Source organism: Carcharodon carcharias, chromosome 4, assembly GCF_017639515.1.
Source record: "Carcharodon carcharias isolate sCarCar2 chromosome 4, sCarCar2.pri, whole genome shotgun sequence".
In the NCBI taxonomy this organism is placed as follows: Eukaryota; Metazoa; Chordata; class Chondrichthyes; order Lamniformes; family Lamnidae; genus Carcharodon; species Carcharodon carcharias.
Window position 1 is genome coordinate 66,486,753 of NC_054470.1, and position 22,028 is coordinate 66,508,780.

The 22,028-nt window shown below is 39.7% G+C and overlaps 1 protein-coding gene across 5 annotated transcripts in view; it reads left to right on the forward strand.

Annotated features, from left to right (window-relative positions):
• tnksa (tankyrase, TRF1-interacting ankyrin-related ADP-ribose polymerase a) overlaps window positions 1-22,028 on the forward strand; it is a 183,280-nt gene that overhangs the window by 117,301 nt on the left and 43,951 nt on the right. For all 5 annotated transcript variants that reach the window (XR_005942762.1, XM_041185621.1, XM_041185623.1 and 2 more), the window contains 6 exons: window positions 1,763-1,857; window positions 10,720-10,786; window positions 11,300-11,486; window positions 13,888-14,009; window positions 16,772-16,863; window positions 17,459-17,537. Coding sequence is in view for 4 of the 5 variants with exons in the window: in XM_041185621.1 (XP_041041555.1) it covers window positions 1,763-1,857; window positions 10,720-10,786; window positions 11,300-11,486; window positions 13,888-14,009; window positions 16,772-16,863; window positions 17,459-17,537 (642 nt within the window). In the remaining variant the exon portion in view is untranslated. The remainder of the gene's footprint in view (window positions 1-1,762; window positions 1,858-10,719; window positions 10,787-11,299; window positions 11,487-13,887; window positions 14,010-16,771; window positions 16,864-17,458; window positions 17,538-22,028) is intronic.

The following is a 22,028-nucleotide window of genomic DNA, read 5'->3' on the forward strand; positions in this document are numbered from 1 at the left end:
TCATCCATGAGCCAACCAGTAAAGACATTTGAGACCAAGCCTGTCAGTTGATGTAAATCATAGTTCGTGCTAGCCTGTTGCAGATGTACTGTGCAGTGGGTACCTATTTGCTGTCTCTAATGAAATATAAAAATGTATTAGCTAGTTTTCTGCCCACTTCATAACCAAATCACCACTGCATCTAATTCTTGGATAATTTTTGTATCAAACCCAATATTTTTTTAGAAATATACCTTTGTACAAAATTAGTTTCTTGACTGAAAATACAGGCTTGACACTGGCTATCTTTTAAAATCACCAGTAGGTTACTTTTAGCAAAAAAATCATTACATTTACAGAAAAGAAAGGAAATTATGATTCGTTCTGCAGACTGACCTGCAAGATACCGCGCATATTTTGCTTTCTGAAACAAAGCCCACCAGATCAAGACTGATAATTTGTTTTGTTGTTTATTTTGTTGTGGGTTCATTTCCCCCCCACCCCTCCCACCTGCCCCCAAAGTATATTGAAGTATTTGAGTTTCATTACCATTCTCATCAAAGATAGACTTTAAGGTTAGAGTATTTCAATCAAAGGAAGGTTGATCAATTTACTTGGCATTTTAAATCTAAACTCTACAAGGATGGTGCTGATCACCAGATGACAGTTATTGTCAACAGTTTCTTTCCATGTGGTACTTGTCTTTTTCTCAAAGATAGACTTTGCAGATCAGTACCAGCTGTCCTGCAGGTGTTGATCTATTAACCTAGTTAAACTAGCAGTGCAGCTATAATTATGCTGATGCTTGGCCTAAATGGCCAAGTGGTTATGGTACTGGGTTTGTAACCCCAAAATCGAGAGTTCAAATCTCACAATGGCAAACTATGAAACAATGTAACTTCATCTGAAACAGATGGAAACGGGTTTGTACTCGAAAGAGTTATAATTATGCTGATCTTGGTCTAGGTGATCAGTACTAATTTCAAACTGTTTTCATGTGTACACAGCCATGCTTGGTTTGTAAAAGGACTTAATGGAATGAAACATTTCTGATTAAAGCATGACTTCTGGGAATAAAACATTGTGGAATATATTGCTTATTAGCAAATATAATAATAGCTCATGTTAATTACAAGGCAAAAAATGTCAATTTCATGATTTTTTTTGCTTCAGTGGAACCAACTATAGATAGTGTAAACATAAATACAGTCATTCAACAGACAAGTTTAAATATCAAAATTACTTAACACCTTAGGCTATTTATCATTTTTTAAACAGCTTTTTCTAATTTTAAATCCAAATGTTCTAACCTTAAATGCTACTAACAACATCTTGCGCATTTATCAATCTATATCATAGATTTTCACCTTCAATGCCTGATGTTAATTTGGTGCAGTGGATCATCCAACCATTGTAGAACCTGCCTGAGTGCAAATTGGGCACATTCAATATTGGTGGACAGCCTGCTCCACCAGTTTATCAACCAGGTCAAAATGAAAATCTCTCCCTATAGATTTTGTACGACTGTCAACATAGGGTTTCTTATTTTTGTATTGTTGTGAATATCCATTATCAATGCTTGTTGCCATAAAGCTGTACAGAAAGGGAAGTAATGAATTGAAGACTGCTTGGTCCACAGGATTGTGAATGCAAACTATTAATGCCTATTGCGAATTATTTCTAGAAATAAGGGTTAATTTAACCTATTTCAGATAAGGGTTTTGGTCAAAAATTGCTTTAGTTTATGCTAATTATTTTCTGAATTGTTGGTTGTTGCTTCCAGTCTACTCCTCTTCACCTGGCTGCCGGTTACAATCGTGTCCGGATTGTTCAACTCCTCCTCCAGCATGGAGCTGATGTACACGCAAAAGACAAAGGGTGAGCTGTGTGCTGAATTTAACGCAATGTGTTAAAATTATAGTTCATCATCTTGGCGCTGATTGCATTTCAGAGCTATCAAAGGCCATCAGCTAAAAACTTCATGAGAGGTATTTCAGTTCCCAATTTCTGCTGCTCTACTGAAAATGAGAAAATCCATGTTGTTCTAGCAGAAGTCAACACTTTGCTGCAGGGACACATCAATGTTTGCTGCATTGAGAGAGAAGTAGATACACATTTTTAAAGTATAATTTGCATAGAAAGTATTTAACAGTAAAGGATACTGTAATAGATTTTCTATCTGGTGCAAAATTGCTACTTTAAAACAGATTATGATGTTTGCACTTGTGTGTTTTGCTCTCTCGTTGAAGTAAAGCTTAAATCAGATTCAGGGGAAAGTGGATTTTAACTTAGTATGTGGTCTGCAGGGGCCCACAGACAAAAAACTTAAATTTCTCTTTAATAGAATATAAAACACAGAAGATTAGCCTAATTTTACAGAGCATAAAGTATAACAATGTTTATAAAGTAAAGCCTGTACATTAATCACCCTCACAAGCCACCTCAGTAGTCTGAACAGACCTGTTATTTTCTTGTATACAATATCTATGGTCTAGAGTGAGCCATAGAGAAATAGATTAATCTTCTCATGCCACTTCTGGTATCAACTGAGAGTCTCAAACCAGTATTCTACAGGTGTGGTGATTTAATTCTACTCTTCAGGCAGTGTAGAACTTTTCTTGCTTTATGAATAGTTAGTCAATGTCCTCTTATGTGCAAGAACATTTTTTTAAGGGCATGTGTAATCAAAGGGAAAGCATTGAAATGAAGTATTCTGGCAGCTGTGTTCTGTTGCTTTAGCTAATTTTGTGACAATTTTTATTTCCAAAGGACTGTAGTTCAGGCATTGAAGGGTACTTGATATACAATTGTTTCAATTTGTGGAAGTCACTGTATGACTTGTAAAATTGTATTTTTGAATTTTCACGTTTTGCAATTTTTATCACCAATCTTAGTTAACTTAGTAAGAAGCTTAAGGTGAAACAGTCTCAGATTACCACAAAACTTAAACATGTGAAGTCTTCCATAAACTATAAGCCATGTTAAAGTCAAAGTGCCTAAGTTTCAGCCTTGGTTCACTGATGGCATTCTTGTCTCTGAGTCAGAAGACCATAGGTTCAAGTCCCACTATGAGAACTTGAGCACATAACAATGACACTCCAGTGCAATTTTGAGGGAGTGTTGCACTGTCAACAGTACCACCTTAGAGATGGAATTTTAAGCCAAGGCCATGTCTGCCCTTTCAGGTGGCCGTAAAAGATCCCATGATACTATTTGAAATTCCCTCAGTGTGCTAGCTAAAAGTTATCCCTCAACCAACATCACTAAAACGGATTATCTGGTCATTTACTCATTGCTATTTGAGAGACTTTGCTGTGCGCAAGTTGGCTCCTATATTTCCTATAATACAACAATGGCTACACTTCAAAAAGACTTCATTAGCTGTAAAGCATTTTGAGGCATCCTGAAGTCATAAAAGATGCTATTTAAATGCAAATTTGTCTTTAACCAGTTTTCAGTTAATTGCATTAATGGTATATGGCTTATTCGGAAAAACAGTTATCACATGCAGAGCATAAGGACCTCCTGAAAACTGTTCATTTTCCTTTTAAATATGGAACTTACGTATGACATAGTTGCCGCCTGGTTAACATTTTCGTGATGCTATGCTCAGCAAGTTTTTGTTTAAAAATGCATAAATTCAAAATTGTTGACAGTCACAGATTCTCCTGTCAATGGATTCTGGGGTAATTGAAATTTTCAACTTTTTAAGGCTTAGCTTTACACAGCCACAATGTATAATCTACCATGGAATATGGAACAAAGGCGGGTAAATGGATTTGAGGTACAAAGCAGCTATATGATCTATAGAATGGTGAACAGGTTCAAGAGGTGAAATGGCTTGATTAAAGTAGTTTTAGTAAGCTTAATCTTTGACTGGATTGACATCCAATTTTTAATATGTAAACTGGGAATTTCTGATTTTCAGATTTTGCTGAATTTCCACAGCATTAGGTCACTAGTCAAACTCTGAACTCTGAGATTTTAACTCCTGGCAGTCAATAGTAAATGTGCAATTCCTCTTGTGTTGGTGGCAGTTCTATGTGTAATGATAGAACTTTAAAAATTCCAACAGTACGAGATCGATTGTTCTCTAGCATCGTCTGTGCTATCGTTGAATTTGTGCAGAAAGATTGCTTTTCCAGCATCCAGCCTTGAATGTGCCAGTTTCCTCCAGTCAAATATTGGTAAGACTGAAGCCAGCACCATCAGCACCTGTTCCATCTCGTTGCCATTGAGTCCATCCATGCTGCCTGGCCAGTGTTTCATGATGAACCAGACATCTTTGATTCTGAGTTAAGCTTCTGAATTTCATAAAGGAAGAGGCCAAGATTGGAGCAGAGCAGGGTAAAAGGTGAACGAAGTAGCACAAAGATGCTGGGAACAGAGCAGCCGAAAAGATGAGGCGCGGAGCAGAGCAGCCTACAGGCAAAGCCAGGAACAGTGGAGCCGTGTAAATGGTGAGGCAGGAGCAGAACCAAGCAGCCTAAAAGGTGAGGCCGGGAGCAGAGCGAAGGAGTAGGCAAGGAGTGGGCTGTCTCTGGCTGAGAGTCTGAACCGAATGGGCATAAATATTGTCAAGTGATGTCACAGCTCAAGGACTCTACATCGTGGGTATACTGGTAATTGTTTAATTTCAAATTTAATTTAAATTAATCAACTGGAAAGTAAAACTAAGTCACTTAATTAGCATAAAACTAAAGCCAATTTGATAATTTATGTAATTACAATCAGTGTTATATTAATTAATCAGATCTTGGCTATAAAGTTAAATTTAAATAACAAGGGAGGTTAACACTAAAGGGTTTCAAATATTTCAGTAAATTAAAATGTGAGGAGTATAGATAAGTAAGTATTTAAGTTAACCTCTTTGTAAAATGAACTGATGTCAGCACAAAGGAAGCAATTGATTGGTGAGTAGCTGGTGAATATTTATTTAAGTCTTGCCTATTTCTGTTAAGTCAGTTAATAGTCTAATAGAGGCATGGCAGCATCTCAGTCTTATGAAGTGCACATCTTGTTCCATGTAGGAATTCCAGGACGCTTCTCGTGTCTTGGGCAGCCACATGTCCAGGAAATGTCATCAGCTGCAGCAACTCAAGCTCTGGATTTCGGAACTTGAGCAGCAGCAAAGTCATGTTGGTGCATCTGCAAGGCTGAGTTGTCTAAAGTAATATGTTTCTGGATGTGGTCAGTTCACAATTGAAGGCAGTGCAGTCAGGGAGAGAATGAGTAGGGTCAAAGTAAAAAGGAATGTAAGAAGGTGTAAATTCGATTTACAACACATGTATGTGACAGCACAGAGTTAATAAAGTTAAACTGCAGGCACTTATAGACTTGGGACATATGATGTGGCAATAATGGAGACCTAGCTCAAAAAAGGCCAGAACTACATACTAAATGTTCCTGGATACAAGGTGTTCAGGAAAGATAGGGAAGGAAAGAAAGGAGGAGGAGTGGCATTAAGATTAAGGATAATATTGTGGTGCTTTAGAGGGACCATCAGCCAATCAAACCAAGCTGATAATGTAAGAGTCCTTGAGTGTGAGTGTATCTTGCTGTCCAACCGATATTCAGTCCTGAGCGTTGATGAGAGTGATGGTTCATTTGGGGATTGCAGGCAGAGCCAAGTCCATGGCACAATGGTAAAAGCAAAATACTGGCATGCTGGAAATCTGAAATAAAAGCAGAAAATGCTGGAAAAACTCAGCATGCCTGGCAACATCTGTGGAGAGAGAAACAGTTAATGTTTCAAGTCTGTATTTTTATTCCACTGCACTGCTGGCTCAACTGTACAGTGGGGGGCAGGAGGAAGATTGGAAAAGCAATAGTGACATGAGATTGGATAGAACAGACAGGCGTTTCTGTGGCTGCAGACATGAATCCAGGGTGGTATGTTGGCTCCTTGGTGCCAGGGTCAAGGATGTTACTGAACAGCTACATAGCACTCCTAGAGCGGAGGGTGAGCATCCAGCGGTCATGGTCCATATCTGTGCCAGCAATATTGGTAGAAAGAGGGATGGGATCCTGCAGGCCTGTTTTAGAGAGCTAGAAAGGAGTCCAGCAAGCCAGACCTCAAAGATAGTAATCTCTGGATTACTCCTGGTGCCACATGCTAATGAGTGTAGAATTTGGAGGTTAGAACAGATGAACAGCAAAAAATGACAAAAAGATTAAGGATGGAAAAATTAGACTACGAGAGAAAGTTAGCTGGAAATATAAACGTTGGTTAGTAAGTTTCTATAGATATTTAAATAAGAAAAGAGTTAACAAAGTGAGCGTTGGTCATATAGAAAGTGAGTCTGGGGAATTAATAAAGGAAAGTAAGGAGATGGCAGATGAATTGAACAGGTATATTGCATCGATTTTCACTCTAGAGAATACCTGTAGCATCTCAGAAATAGCTGTAAATCAGGAAATGGAAGGGAGGGAGGAACCAAGGAAAATTACAATCATCAGAGAAGTGGTATTGAGCAAACTGTTGAAGCATGTCCGCAGGCCCTGATGGACTTCATCCTAGGGTCTTGAAAGTAGAGGCTAGTGAAATAGTTGATGCACTGGTTTTAATTTTCTAAAATTCTCTAGATTCGGAGTAGGTTCCATTAGATCAGCAAATAGCAAATGTAACGCCTTTATTTAAAAGGGGAGGGAGACAGAAAGCAGGAAACTACAGGCCAGTTAGCTTAACATCTGTCATAGGGAAAATGTTAGAAGCTATTATTAAAGATGTTATAGCAGGGCACATAGAAACATTTAAAGCAATCAGGCAGAATCAACATGGTTTTGTGAAAGGGAAATCACGTTCAACCAATTTATTGGAGTTCTTTGAAGGAGCCGCATATGCTGTGGATAAAGGGGAACCGGTGGATGTACTGTACTTGGCTTTCCACAGACATTTGATAAGGTGCCACATCAAAGACTATTGCAGAAAATAAAAGCTCATAGTGCAGGGGTAGCATATTGGCATGGATAGAAGATTGGCTAGCTTACGGGAAACAGAGGGTAGCCTCAAATGGGTGGTCTTCTGGTTGGCGGGATGTAATGAGTGTGTGCCACAAGGATCAGTGTTTGGGCTTCAACTTTTTACAATTATATAAATGACTTAGATTAAGGGACGGATGGTATGGTTGCAAAATGTGCTGTTGACTCAAAGATAGATAGGAAAGTAAGTTGTGAAGAGGACGTAAGGAGGCTACAAAACGATATAGATAAGTTAGGTGAGCGGGCAAAGCTATGGCAAATGGAGCATAATCTGGGCAAATGTGAAATTGTCCATTTTGGCGGGAAGAATAAGAAGTATATCATCTAAATGGTGAGAAATTGCAGAGCTGAGATTCAGTGGGATCTGGGTGTCCTAGTTCATGAATCTCGAAAGGCTAGTATGCAGGTACATCAAGTAATTAGGAAAGCTAATAATGTTATTTATTGTGAGGGGAATTGAATGTAAAAGTAGAGAGGTCATACTTCAGTTGTATAGGGCACAATTTCAAACTTTGCAAATGCTGCAAAACTTGGACATGTTGTGAACTATGAGAAGGATAGTGATACACTTTAATAGGAAATAATCAGACTGGTGGAAATTGCAGATATATGGCAGTTGAAATTTAATGCAGAGAAGTGTGTCATGATACATTTTGGAAGGAAGAACAGGGAGAGGTAATATAAAAATAAAGAATTAAATTATAAAGTGAGTGCTGAAGCAAAGGGACCTGTGGGTATATGTGTACAAATCATTGAAGATGACAGGGCAGGTTACAAAAATGGTTAATAAGGCTATGGATCCTGGGTTTTATAAATAAAGGCATAGAATAGAAAAGCAAGGAAGTTGTGGTAAACCTTTATATAACACTGTTTCAGGCTCAACTGGAGTATTGTATCCAATTCCAGTTCAGGAAGGATGTGAAGGCATCAGAGAAAGTACAGAAAAGATTTACGAGAATGGTTCCGGGGATAAAAGTCTTCAGTTATATGGATAGAGAAGCTGAGGCTGTTCTCCTTAGAGGAGAGAAGGTTCAAAGGATAGTTGATAGAGGTCCTCAAAATCATGATGAGTCTAGACAGACTGGATAGAAAGAAACTGTTCCCGTTGGTCGAAAGGGTGAAGACCAGAGGACACTGATTTAAGGTGACATGAGGAAAACGTTTCTTATGTAACGTGTGTTTAGGATCTGGAATGTACTGTGAAGGCGGATTCAACCATGATCTTTAAAAGGTAATTGGATAATTATCCGAAAAAAAAAACTTCAGGCTACATGGAAAGGACAGCGGAGTGGCACTCACTGTGTTGCTTCTACACAGCGCTGGCATAGTCATGAAGGGCCAAACCACCTACTACTGCTTTGTAATTGTTCTATGATTTTTATGATATAATCTTCATTACAAAGATCACCTATTTCGACCTCTACAATATCACCAACCTCTACCCCTACCTCAACCCATCTGCTGCTGAACATCACACTCATTCCAGACTCCTCCAATCCAATGTACTTTTGGCCAGCCTTGCATCCTCCACCCTTTGTAAACGAACAACTCATCCAAAGCTCTGTCGGCCATATCCTATCTTGCATCAGGCCCTTTTCTGATGTACATTGGCTCCTAGTCCCTTTAGTATTTTCCCCTCACTATGTTTATGTCATTCTATACTTAGTATTCCTCCTCCTTAAGTGCCGTGTCTGCATCGTCCTCTTCTGTGAAGCCAGATGCATCTTTTTCATTGAGATTCATGCCCACGTTCTCTGCCTCAATACACAGGTTCCTCTATGGTCTCTAATTGACCTTACTCTTCCTTTAGTTACCCTCTTGATCATTAAATATTTATAAAACATTATTTGGTCTTGCAGTCTCTTACATGGAACCATATTGAATGTTTTCTGAAAGTTACGAGAAATAACATCCCTAGACAGTCCCTTATCTACCTCTTTAGTTATCTCTTCAGTAAATTCAACTAGATTAGTTAGACATAACGTGTTCTTTACAAATCCATGCTGACTCTCCAAGCTCATTTGTCCAAATGCTCACCCTGTCCCTACTAGCAGATATTAGTAGCTTGCCCACATCTGACATTTGACTAATAGGCCTATAATTTCCTAGTTTACCTTTCTTGCCCTTCCTTAAAAAATTGAGTGACCGTGGCAATTTTTCAATCCAATGGGATAATTTCTAAACCAGGTGAGCTATAGAAGAACATGGTTAATACATCAACAATTTTCTCAATATCAGCTATTTTTACCCTGCGTGGAAGCTATCAGATCCTGCAGATTTGTTTATCATTATTCTTACTTAACCATGTGTTTACTTATCTTGAAGCTAGTTAGTTCCTCATCTTCATTTATTTTTAGTTGTCCTTATATCTCTGGTATTTTATCCTGTAAATATCAATATTAAGTAGCTATTTAGTAAATGTGTCATTTCCTGATTTCCAATCAAAATATCACCTGTGTCCTTCATTAGGGACATGCATGACTCTTAGCCATCTTCTCTTAATATATTTGTAAAAATCTTTATTTTTGTCCTCGTCCTCCACAAGCTTTTTGTCACATTCCTGTTTTGAGGCTCAATACCACTTTAACTTGTCTGAAAACATCACAACACAGAAATGGGAATGGTATATTTTGGCCTAACTTCCTTGGCCAAAGAAAGGTCCCACTTCTTGACTGCTGTACGTTTTTTTATTTTTTAATGTGTCTAAGTATTTGGGGCAAATGTTAAGAAACTAGATTTGGCCATGTTTTGATATGTTGGCTGCCGCACGCTGTCACACCCCCAACTGAAATGGTTGACTAGCCAACCAGCCTTGACTGTCCCAGGTTCACATGAGTTGTGACCTCTTATCTTGGATAAGGCAGGGGAGTGGGACTAGGTAGAATGTCCTTTCAGAGAGCCAATGCAGACTCATTGGGCTGAATGGATGCCTCCTGCAATGTAAAGATTCTGTGATTGGGTGAGATACCTGAGGGCTATCAGCACCCATAAGCCCCTGCCTTAGTAGAACATATAAACATACGAATAGGAGCAGAAGTAGGCCATTTGGCCCCTCGAGCCTCTTCTGCCATTCAATAAGATCATGGCTGATCTGTTTGTGTTTTGAGTTCTGCATTCCCATTTACCCCTGATTAGCTTTGATTCTCTTGCCTAACAAGGACCTGTCTACCTCTGCCATAAAACTATAGTGACCCCACTTCCGCTGTCTTCTGAGGCAGAGTTCCAAATTCACACAACCATCTGAAAGAAAAAAAAATCTCCTCATCTCTGTCCTATAAGGGTGGCCCCTAATTTTAAAACAGTGCCCGCTAGTTCTGAACATGCCCGCAGGAGGAAACATCCTTTCCATATCCACCTTGTGAAGTCCACTCAGGATCTTATATATTTCAATCAAGTCACCCCCCCACTCTTCTCAACTCCAGTGGAAATAAGTCCAGCCTGCCCAACCTATCCTCATAAGACAACCAGCTCATTACAGGTATCAATCTAGTAAACCTCCTCTGAACCATCTCCAACGCATTTATGACCTTCCTTAGATAAGGAGACCTAAACTGCACACAATATTCAAGATGCTGTCTCATCAATGCCCAGGATAAAGGGAAAGTTGTATGTGGGGTTCAGTGATTGTACTGAATTCTCTTGGCCAATTGAACAAATCAATAAGATAATTTTTTTTTAAATTGCTTTTAGTTAATGTACATTAGTTTATATCTTTTAATATGTAAAATCATTTTGCTGACCTCTGCTTTCTTTCCTTAGTGGCCTTGTTCCTCTTCATAATGCTTGCTCATATGGCCATTACGAGGTCACCGAACTGCTGCTTAAGGTAAGATCGATCACATTCATTTTTTGACTTCAAATCATAAATATAAAGTTGCCTATGCATTGACATATTTGAAGAACAGCAGATGAACCTATCTGACTGCTTAATAAGTTAAACAAAAGCACAATATGGAGTTTTAAATATGTTAATGCATATTTAAAACTCCATATTGTGCTTTTGTTCTGGGTCTAGAGAGAAGTCAGTGTATTTTCTGTTCTCTACTTAAGACTATTTATTTGAACATAAGGAAACGCAGCTGAATTTGCCCTGGTTTTAATAGAAAAGCTGCTTGCGACAGTCCACATTGTTGGACACTTGAAAAGTTTGCAGGGTAAATTGAATCAGTGGCAACTAGTGTCACATGACTGAATTTTGTAAATTATGGGAACAGCAGCACTATAATATTTTATTGTCTTGGGCCCTGACAAGACACTAAACAAAAAAACTCTTAGATGTTGTATTAGTTACAATAGTGAAGGGTTGTAAATGTTATTAGAATTCTGTTTTTTCTTTTAGCATGGAGCCTGTGTAAATGCCATGGATCTCTGGCAGTTCACGCCACTACATGAAGCTGCATCCAAGAACAGAGTGGAAGTCTGTTCACTTCTTTTAAGCCATGGTGCGGACCCCACTCTAGTTAACTGCCATGGTAAGAGTGCCATGGATATGGCTCCTACTCCAGAGTTAAAAGAGAGGCTTGCCTGTAAGTATCAGAACTGTACAGAGATCTTATTGCAGTGAACATTCTTGTATAGTAAACTAGTTACAGCTTTAAAATTGTAATTTTTTTTCTGTTCATTTGTTACGGACTGGAGAGAGGCAGGCAAATTGTCCCTATTTCTTCTTACCACCTGTCTGTAAGCAAAAGGTGTATTGAATTACTTTTAAAGCATGTGGTGGTGTGGTTTCCCAATCCCTCGGTTTGCATGATCCAATTTACTAATAATCTGCAGCAAACTTGTGTTATCATTAACTCAGAAGGTTAGTTTATTTCACATTCAAAAAGAAGCTGGGGGAAGAGTGCTCGCAATTTCCCACTCCAAACACCCGTACGCATACACACATACGCAGTAAAAGGGGATAGGAAAAAGTAGTACAAGAACACAGAAATGAATATTAGTTCATGTGATTCCAAGAGTCTGAGAAATCAAAGTCCAGAGGGAGTTTCCATTGTGGCAGGGTTCAGTCCCAATGAGTTTCCTATGTGGCGGGGTTCAGGGTTCAGTTCTCAGCTACCCCTAATTTCCCCCCACCCCCCACTGGCAACTGCCCTCCAACACGCCGACCATTCTCCTCGCCCACCCCACCACTGACCACCTGACACCCTTCCCACCTCCCCCTGACTACCCCCACTGACCAACAACACCCCCCCAACTGATCACCTGACCCCCCCCCCCCCGCCCCACTACCACCCACTGATCACCTATCACCTGACCCCCTCCCATCACCAATGACCACCCGATGGCCCACCCCCCACTAATTTCAGTGTAAGTAATGTGATTACCACTCCACAGAAGTTATGGCCCAGTATTTATATTGCTGGTCCGGTTAAGTTTCTGATCACTGGTAGCCCCCAAGATGTTGGGGATTCAGCAGTGGCAATGCCGTTGTCTGTCAAGGGAGGCTGGTTAATTGTCTCTTGTTGTAGATGGTCATTGCCTGGCACTTGCAAAGTGCACATGTTACTTGCCAATTAACAGCCTAAGTGTTGTCCAGGTCCTGTTACATAAAGGCATGGACTGCTTGAGGATCTGCGGAGTCATGGATATTACTGAATACCGCAATCATCAGCGAACATTCTCATTTCTGACCTTACGATGGAGGGAAGGTCATTGATGAAGCAGTTGAAGATGGTTGGGCCTAGGACACTACCCTGTGGAATTCTGCAGCATTGTTCTGCAGCTGAGATAATAGGCCTCTGACACCACAACTTCAGTTTTGCTAGGGCTCCTTGATGTCACACTCACTCAAATGCTGCCTTGATGTTAAGTGCAGTCACTCTCACCTCACCTCGCCTCTGGAGGTCGGCTCTTTTGTCCATGTTTGAACCAAGGCTGCAATAAACTCTGGAGCCAAGTGGTCCTGGCGAAACCCAAACTGAGCACCCATGAGCAGGTTGTTGCTGAGCAAGAACCACTTGATAGCACTATCACGACACTTTCCATCACTTTGCTTATGATTGAGGGTAAACTGATGGGGTGATAATTGGCCGAATTGGATTTGTCCTCGTAATAAGTGGACTTGGGTATAAAGTTGCGGTATGTGCCTTTGTCCTTTTGAGTTAGGAGGGAGTGAGTTGGAAGAAGGGAAAAGAATTACCAAGTGTATTATCCCACCAAAAAAGGGATGAAAAATTTAAGAAAGCACAACCCCAGCTTGTGTATTATTTGAGTTTCCATTTGCATTTTAAAATTTGCCGCACTGAGCATCTAAGCTAATTAATTCAATTATTTTTCCACCTTAAACCCTTCTCCTGAAATCACAGCTGCGATGTTTGATAATCAGATCATACCATTATCATTTAAACTATTTACAAAGATATATCTCACTCATTCAAGAAATTAAAATAAAACAACTGATTTAGATGTTGTAATCAAAGCTGCATACCATAACTCACACACAAGTTTTGGTAAATGTTGCTTATTGTCCTTGAGAATATTTTGCCTGTTATGTCTTTGATCTTTTACAATCAATAATGACATATAACTCATTGCCTTCAGTTTTTGTTACTCCTATTTATTAGTCCTTAATAGATCCTCAAATTTCAAGTTTTCAAACATATGTTTTCTCATTACAAGGGCAATTTTGTGTTTTCAATTTCTGGTATATTTGCACTATAGTTCCGAAACCTGTTAGCATTATTTGAATACCCATCATTATCTCTTGTTGGGTGGATGGATTAATTTATAGCCATCATATGAGAAGAGCTCCAATCTATGCTATTAGAAATTTTACACAGCCATCTAGCCCTACAGAAATTGGTCATTCTCCCTTGTATGGGCACTAGATATTCTTAAAAATCATTTTTAAAAATTAACCTATTAGTTTTCAGCTTGGAAAATTGTGGAAAATTAATACTGAAAACTGCCTTTTCTTTTAAACAGATGAATTTAAAGGGCATTCATTACTGCAAGCTGCCAAGGAAGCAGATTTGACAAAAGTGAAAAAGAGCCTTGCTTTAGAGATAATAAATTTCAAGCATCCACAGACCCATGAAACTCCACTGGTAATGATCTGAATTCCTATGCTTAGTTATTGTAGGAAATTTATTTTAGTGTTTGTATTTTTATTCAGAAAATATGAAAAAAAGAAATATGCAGATCGCACACAAAATCTTTAAAGCACTTGTGCTCTCAAAGAGCTATCCACTTAATACCATCCCCTTGCCCTTCCCCCATATACCATTTTAAAATGTCCTTTCTCAATATTGATCTACTTCCCTTTAAAAGCTTTTACACATTCTGCTTTAGGTAAGGCAGAAAATATATGGACTAAAGTCTTGTGTTCTAAAAAAACAAATCTCCCCATGTTCTAATAATCTTTAATCTATGTCCTCTAGTTACTTAGCCCCCATTTCTCTTATCGTTGGCCTACATAATTTTGAACTCGTATAAAATCTCTTCTGAGCTAACTGGTGCTCAAATGCGAAAAGCCAGTTTCTCTGGTCTCTCCTCATTACAAAAGCTCTTGTATCATTTTAGGAATCCCTTCTGCACCCTCTCCATGGCCTTGACATCCTTCCTAAATGAGGAGACCCAAAAATGTGCACAGTATCCTGCGACCTAGTCAATGATTAATATTGGTTTAGCATCACTGATTTGCTTTTCACTTTTTGCCCCAATTTATAAAATCCATGATCTCATATACTTTATGGCCTTTCTTCCCACTTTCAAAGTTTTGTGCGTCTCCAGTTCTCTACCCCCTTTAAAATTCACTGTAACTCCTGACGCCGATTCCCCCAGGAACAATAGGGTGCATGCATGCTTGGCTTGCACTCCATCCACCGGCACATGCATGGCTGCTCACATCAGTGAACTGGTGACAGTACGGGTTTCTGCCTGCACAAAATGATATCACTCAATGTCTGCAGCTTGGGGAGTCATCCTGGCTGCCACTGGCCTGCCTCCTGTTTAGGCCCCTCCAACCCCCTGGATGACCCTTCTGCCTCACTGCATGATTCTTCTTCCTTTCCAATTGGAAGTAGAACTTTTATTTTGTCCAAACATGGCAGCTTTCTTCTCTGGGATTCAGTTTGTTGATCGGAAAGTTGCCTCGACCATTATCCTCATTCCACTAAAAGAACTTCAAATTGTTGGGAAAACTGGAAGGATTTCAAACTCCACTAAACATTAACTTCTCCAGCGTTACTAACTTGAAATAAGGCATTTTATTGTATACAGCTCGATGGTGTAGATTTGTGTCAGTAGTTCTTCTTTTCCACTTATATGTGCCATCTTTTAAGCCATCACTAGAAGTGTGCCCTCTGCAGTTGCGACGTCAGTAAACTCTTCCCTTAAAGTTTTACAATTTGGTGTGTATGTTGTCTCTTTATTCTTGTAGAAGGTGTCACTTCTCTCATTTATCTGCATTAAATTTCATTTGACATCTATCTAGCTAATCTACTAATGTGCCTAATTCCCCCTGAAGTAGCTTACAGTCCTTCTCAACTAACCATGCTCTCTTTTGTGTCTCCTGTAAATTTTGATATGTCCAGTACCAAAACTCAAATCTTTTTGTATGCATTCCTCCCTACCAGAGTTGTTGATACTAACCCCTGCACCCCTCCAGTCTGAAGCATTTAACCAGCACTCTGTGTCTTTTCACCAACTTCCTGTCTGCACTGCCACATTCCCTTAATTTTATCAACAAGTCTCCCATTGAGCATTGTAATAAAACCCCTGTTATTTGCATTCACTACTGCAGATGGGGCAGAATAACATCTAAGGATGCTTAGACATTTTGTGATCAGCACCTTGCACAGGATATACAACTTCATAGCAGATGCCCTCAGTAGAGAGCATATCCATATGTTCATGTGGATTCTCCATTTGGAGATTACCTCATCATACTTTAGTGTCGCTGACTGGAAAATACCATAACATTATTTCATAGAATAAGAGATTACTGAAATTATTATGCAGTAATGGGACAACAGACTGGTGACTCTAGATGGTTTGTGACACCTTTTGGCATGGGAATGGCCTGTTAGTTTCCTCTGCATCCCTTCCATCCACCAGTCCACTCCATTTTACATCAGTATGAGTTATTCTTGAGATTCGGCCTGAGATCACGTCAGTTATCTGCAGCACTCCTTATTGGCTCAGGAAAACTTAACTATTGGTTCTCCTAACCTTCACTATCAATTGACAAATCTGTTTGACATGCTCAGTGCTGTCTCAGTGGGGGAATAATCCAAAACAAAGCTATGGCCAAATTGTCAAAGGTTGCAAAGTGAAGATGATTATGTTGTGCAAAGCTGTTGTCCAAATGTGATTATCCTTCTCTTCAACTTTCCCCATGCCAAGTCAATAAGATGAAAATAGTATTTATTTTGGAGTGATGTTCAATGTCGAAAAATAAAATACCAGAAGTAAATAATCTCATGTTCTAAGTGTTTCTGCAGCAGGAGCAAGAAATTTAACCTTAGCTGCTGAAATGGAAAAAAAATCCTTAATTGATTTACTGATCAGGAGCTGAAAGTGTTTAAAATTAATTAAATGAGTTTTACCCATTTGGTTAGGTCTTCCAGTGCTTTGAATCAAGGTTGTTTAGGCTGTCATTTTTCATCCTGTTTTCATTATCACTGTCTCTTCCTTTGAGGAGATGCTCAGCTTTCACAAGTTGTCTGGCCACACAAACACAGCAGAGAGCAGAAATGCCTTCATTATAGCACACACTAAATCAATAAATGCATCTAATTTGAGGAAGACAGTTCACATTGTCTACATTAGTTGAACTCAATAGTATTTGTCTGAATTCCTTTCTCAGCATTGTGCTGTGGCTTCACAACACCCCAAGCGCAAGCAGGTAACAGAGCTGCTTTTGAGAAAAGGAGCCAATGTCAATGAAAAAAATAAAGAGTAAGTGTTATTATTCAGAAATTGTTATTTTCAAGTTAGGCTGTAAAAATTTATTAGATGCTCATGACCATATCAAATTTCATAACTTGAAAATGTTTGAAGATGATTAAGCAGAATACCTGCATTATAGAAAGCGAAGGGAAAATTCCTTGAGGGTCACTATGTAAAGGAACTGATTATAAATCTGTGACCCTTGAGAGTGACCTTGATAAGTCACTGGTTATAAGGCTGACCCATAAGTTAATCATGTGAAAGAACTGGTTGTAAGCCCCTGAGGTAATCAGTAGTGATATTTATCCTAACTAGATAAATTCATTGTCATAAGAGAATAAACTCGGTAAATTTCCATTTATGAAACAACCTGTACCTTAACCTGTTGTTGCCTTTGATGTAATTAAGTTTTGCAGAATAAAATGCTCCCAGTAACTTGAAGTAACATCTTCCTCATAAGATATTAAAATTTGTATTGATATCCCTAAAAAGCTTCAGGAAATGTAAAGTATTGTTACACTTCCTTTATAATGGGAGTAGACATCTACTGATTGCCAACAAATGCAATAATTTGAAGCTTTGTAATGTATTAAATTTTTTGCAGTTTTCTTACACCCCTACATGTGGCTGCAGAAAGAGCACACAACGATGTGGTAGAGGTTCTTCACAAGCATGGAGCTAAGGTATGTGTTTTTCTCCAAAGCATCCACCCAAATAGAGCAGTAAATCTCTATTGTTTCTCCTACCACCCCACTATTACAGCACCTTGCATTTAGATAGTGCCTTTAACAGTAAAATATTCCAAGGCACTTCACGGGAATGTTATCAAGCCACATTTGACACCAAACCACAAGGTGTTAGGACAGGAGATTGGTCACAGATGTAGGTTTTAAGGAGTGTCTTCATGGAGAAGAGAGGTAGGGAGGCAGAGAGGTTTAGGGAAGGAATTCCAAAACTTAAGCCCTAGGCAGCTGAAGGCATGGCTGGACATGGTGGAGTGATTAAAATTGGGGATGCGCAAGACACCAGAATTGAAGGAGCACAGAGATCTTGGTGGTTGTAGTGCTGGAGGAGGTTACAGAGTGAGGAATCGATGGGTGAGGCCATGGGAGGGCATTTGTAAAACAAAAAGTAGAATTTGAAACACACGGCACCACTGGACCAAAACCAACATAAGTGGCTGAATAGAACTTAGTGAGAGTTAGGATACAGGCAGCAGAGTTTTGGATGAGATGTTTATGGAGGGTGGATGATGGGGCTGGCCAAAAGGCATTGGGGTAATCTAGTCTAGAGGTAGGAAAGGCATGGATAAGGATTTCAGCAGCAGATAAGGGGAGGCAGGAGTGCAGGTGGGTGATATTATTGTAGGTAAGTGTGGCAGTCTTGGTGATGGAGTGGATATATGGTCAGAAATGCATTCCAGGTTCCAATATGACACCAAGGTTGCAGGTGATGGTTCAGCCTTAGAAAGCTACCAAGGAGGGGGATGGAGTCGGTGGCTTTGGAATGGAATTTTTGATGGGATCAAGACAATGGCTCCGGACTTCCCAGCTTTCAATTGGAGGATGTTTCTGCTCATGTAGTACTGGATGTTGTCCAAGTTCTATGACAAATCAGACAGTTGAGGGGTTTGTGCAAGATGGTGACAAGGTAGAGCTGGATGTTGTCAGTGTATACGTGGACCTGACATTCTGATTTCTGATGATGTCACTGAGGGGCAGTATGAAGATGTGGGAATCTCTTGACACCAACCAGGAGCAGGCTTCAGTTTGGTTTGATGCTGCAAGAGTAAGAAGACAGAGGCACTGGAGAAGGTGCAAAAAAAAATTTACAAAAATAATACCACAACTGAAAGTTTATAACTATCAGGAAAGTCTAGATAACAGAAGGGGACTCTTTTCTCTAGAAAAGAGAAATCTGAGGGGTGATATGATAGAGGCCTTCAAAAGTATGAAGGCCTTTGATAGGATAGACATAGAGATGGGGCTGAATTTTCACCTGGACTCAGGGAAAAACCAATATGTGCAATTTCATGACTCAAAGTAAACACCTGATTCATGTGTGTCTTTAAGAGGGATTTTTGTTTTATCACACAAGTCAGGTTGGCAGTGTGTTTTGCGAGTGGCGAGGGAATGCATGTGGAGTAGAGTACGGATGCAGGCCACTTAGAGGGCCAGCCTCCATCCTCCAACACAGCAGCCCAGCTCTGAACTTTGTTTAAGGCCCCCTAAACCTCACCCATCACATTCCCCCATGTTACCTCTATGCCCCCAAGCTATCTTGATGTCCCCTCACAATCTCTATGTCACCTCTATGCCCACCATAGGGTATTCTCTCCATAGCCACTCACCCAGTATGCAGTGTGTACTGTTCTCAGATTTTAAAATAATTGGAAAAACATTAAACTTGTAATGACCCAAGAAAACCCTAAATTCCAACTCTGTCATTGCTACTGGACCAAAAAACCCAATGGAAAAATAGCTGTAATCCTTTAAGTGCCTATTAGGTTTTTAAACAATCAGGAAACCACATCAAAGATATATTCTGTTATTATAGACTCATAAAAGTTTCAATAGTTCTTAGATTAATAAGAACATCTGCTGAGCTGAAGCTTTTGAAACCCAAGTAAGCATTCATAATGGAACAGCTGTCATAATAAAAGCTTCCAGTTCCGTTGACACAACAGATTTCCATTTCAAATCAGAGTGCCTGTCAGTTGTGTAGGGCTAGCAGATAAAGACTGTATTTTCAGCCTTCGGAAGCAGGGTTTCTTTAAAGCAGCCAGACCTGCCAGTCCAATTAAATCAGAACACAAAAAAACGACAGCAAAGGGCATAGTTTTACATTTTTAAAATACATAATGGTACTTTCTCCATTGAAAAAGTACTGTAATGTATGTGAACAAATGCACAATGCTGGTCAATGTAAGGGTCAATTTGCCTTCGCAGGACAGACCTCTATGATAAATCACTGCATTAAAAGCATACCTACATTACAATACAGCACCTAATAGTTACACTTGAAGACACCAAAACATTTTACACTTACTTTTCAGAATGTTTGCAACCACTCAACAGGCTTTCCAATTTCTTCGCAAACCCTAAAACCAACAGATGAAAATGGTGTATGGGAGGAAATCCAATTTTCTTCCCCCATTTAAAATGGGAACCTCGACATCAATGTGGATTTAGCCTACTAGGCATGCCTGACCTGCAGAAAGGACAGGAAAATGGCACGGGCTTGAGAATGCGGAAAAGAATCGTATTTCCTCCAAAAATAAAAATCAAAGCGTGGCCATTTGCGCACTAAAACACAGCTCTGCACCCAGGCGATAATTCAGTCCAAGATGTTTCCACTTCTGGGGGAGGTTAAAACTAGGAGCCATAAAATTAAAATAGCCACCAATAAATCCAATAGGAAATTTAGGAGAATATGTGAAACTCGCTATCACATCGGATAGTTGAGTGAAAAAGCATAAGGGGATGCCAGATAAGTATATGAGAGGAAAAGAAATAAAATGATACACCGATAGGCTGAGTTGAAGTGGGATAGAAGGAGACTTCTGTGGAATATAAAGATCAGCCTTGACTTGGGCCAAATGGCCTGTTTCTGTGCAGTAAATTGTATGCAGATAGGAGGGGCCCAAAGATAAATTGTTGATTGTCGCAGGGCATGAGCACAAAGAGGATCGATTGCAGATGATTCTCTGGCCACAACTGAATAGATAAAAATAGAACCTGACGAGGACAGTCCCATCCAGCTGGGCAACAGAGAAGAGGCAATGAGGAGAATGGTGTGGTCAACCACACCATCCACGGGCAGGTTGAGAAAGAATAGTTTACCACAGTAGCATTGGATATCATTTGTGACTTTGAGGGCTGGTTCAGACATGTGGCAGAGGTGGAAATCTGATTGGAGAAATTCAAAGATGGAGTTGTGGCAAAGGACACAAATTTTGGAGCAAACAACATGTAGAAAGGAAAGGGGGTGTTGAAGATAGGGCGATAGTTTATGAGAACAGATGGGTCACGAATTGTTTCTTTTTAAGTAGAAAGGTGAAGATGGCTGATTGAAGGGGAATGAGACAGCACCAGAAGAGATCGATAACAAGCATGGAAGAGAATTTGGATAGTCACCAGTTTAGTTGAATTGGATCAAAGGAGCAAGATGAGCTTGAAGGGAACACAACAGGGCAGATAATAGAGGAACTATGTAAAGATGCAAATTCAGAGCAGAGCCGGGGGGGTGGAATCCTATGGGAAAATTTGGCTTGGGGCAAAGGGAAGGGATGGAAGCAGCAGGGACAGTTAAATAGATGGTCTCATATTTAATCCATGAGCTCCTCGCACTTTCTGTTGAGGATGAGGGTGTAGGTGGCAGTGGTGAGGAATTTAAGAAAATGGTTTGTATTGGAGACGAGAAGCTGGGGATTATCTTTGCATTCAGGAACAGTGAATAGTTTTGACAGCAGGACTCCAGTGCTTCATGTTCAAGACTATTTGATGATGAATGGCTAAATCAGTTTACCATGACTGTTCAAGTCAGCACCCATGGACTTAGGGGAGTGGAGATGAGGACCAATAGAATTGACCACTGTGAGAAAAAGAGTAATGGTTTTAACGGGAACAAGGGCATTTTCCAAGCTCTTTTGTTGCTGGCAGTGGCTCCTTCTGGGATCTGACTGTACAGGAAGCAGCAGTCATTTGGTATTTCCCCCAAATAACCGTTCTTCACATGTTAGCTGGGCAGTGATTGTTGGCAGACAGTTTGATTGAATGGGATATCATAGCCAAGCCAGATCATTTTACATACTTCGCAAGATTAAAAATCCCAACTTTTTTTATTTTGCATATCCCTTCCTAATCCAGAGGCACCGAGCTCAATTAGTGTCCTCCAACTGAGCTCCAACTCATGACTGAAATTGAATGAATGAAATTGGTGTGATGTGCCATGTGCCTACATGTTCTTTTATGGAAACTTCAGAAAGTGACCTGTTGAGTGAAGTAACAAGTCAGACAGTTTTGTCCATGCTGTAATGATATTGGTACTGTTCAGATTTTTTACTCTAAAATAATAAACAGCTATATTATTCAACAAGGAGAGAGTCCTCGTGTTGTGGTGTGACACACTGAATATTCAGATATGCTATCAAAGATGTAAACAGGAAATCTTCT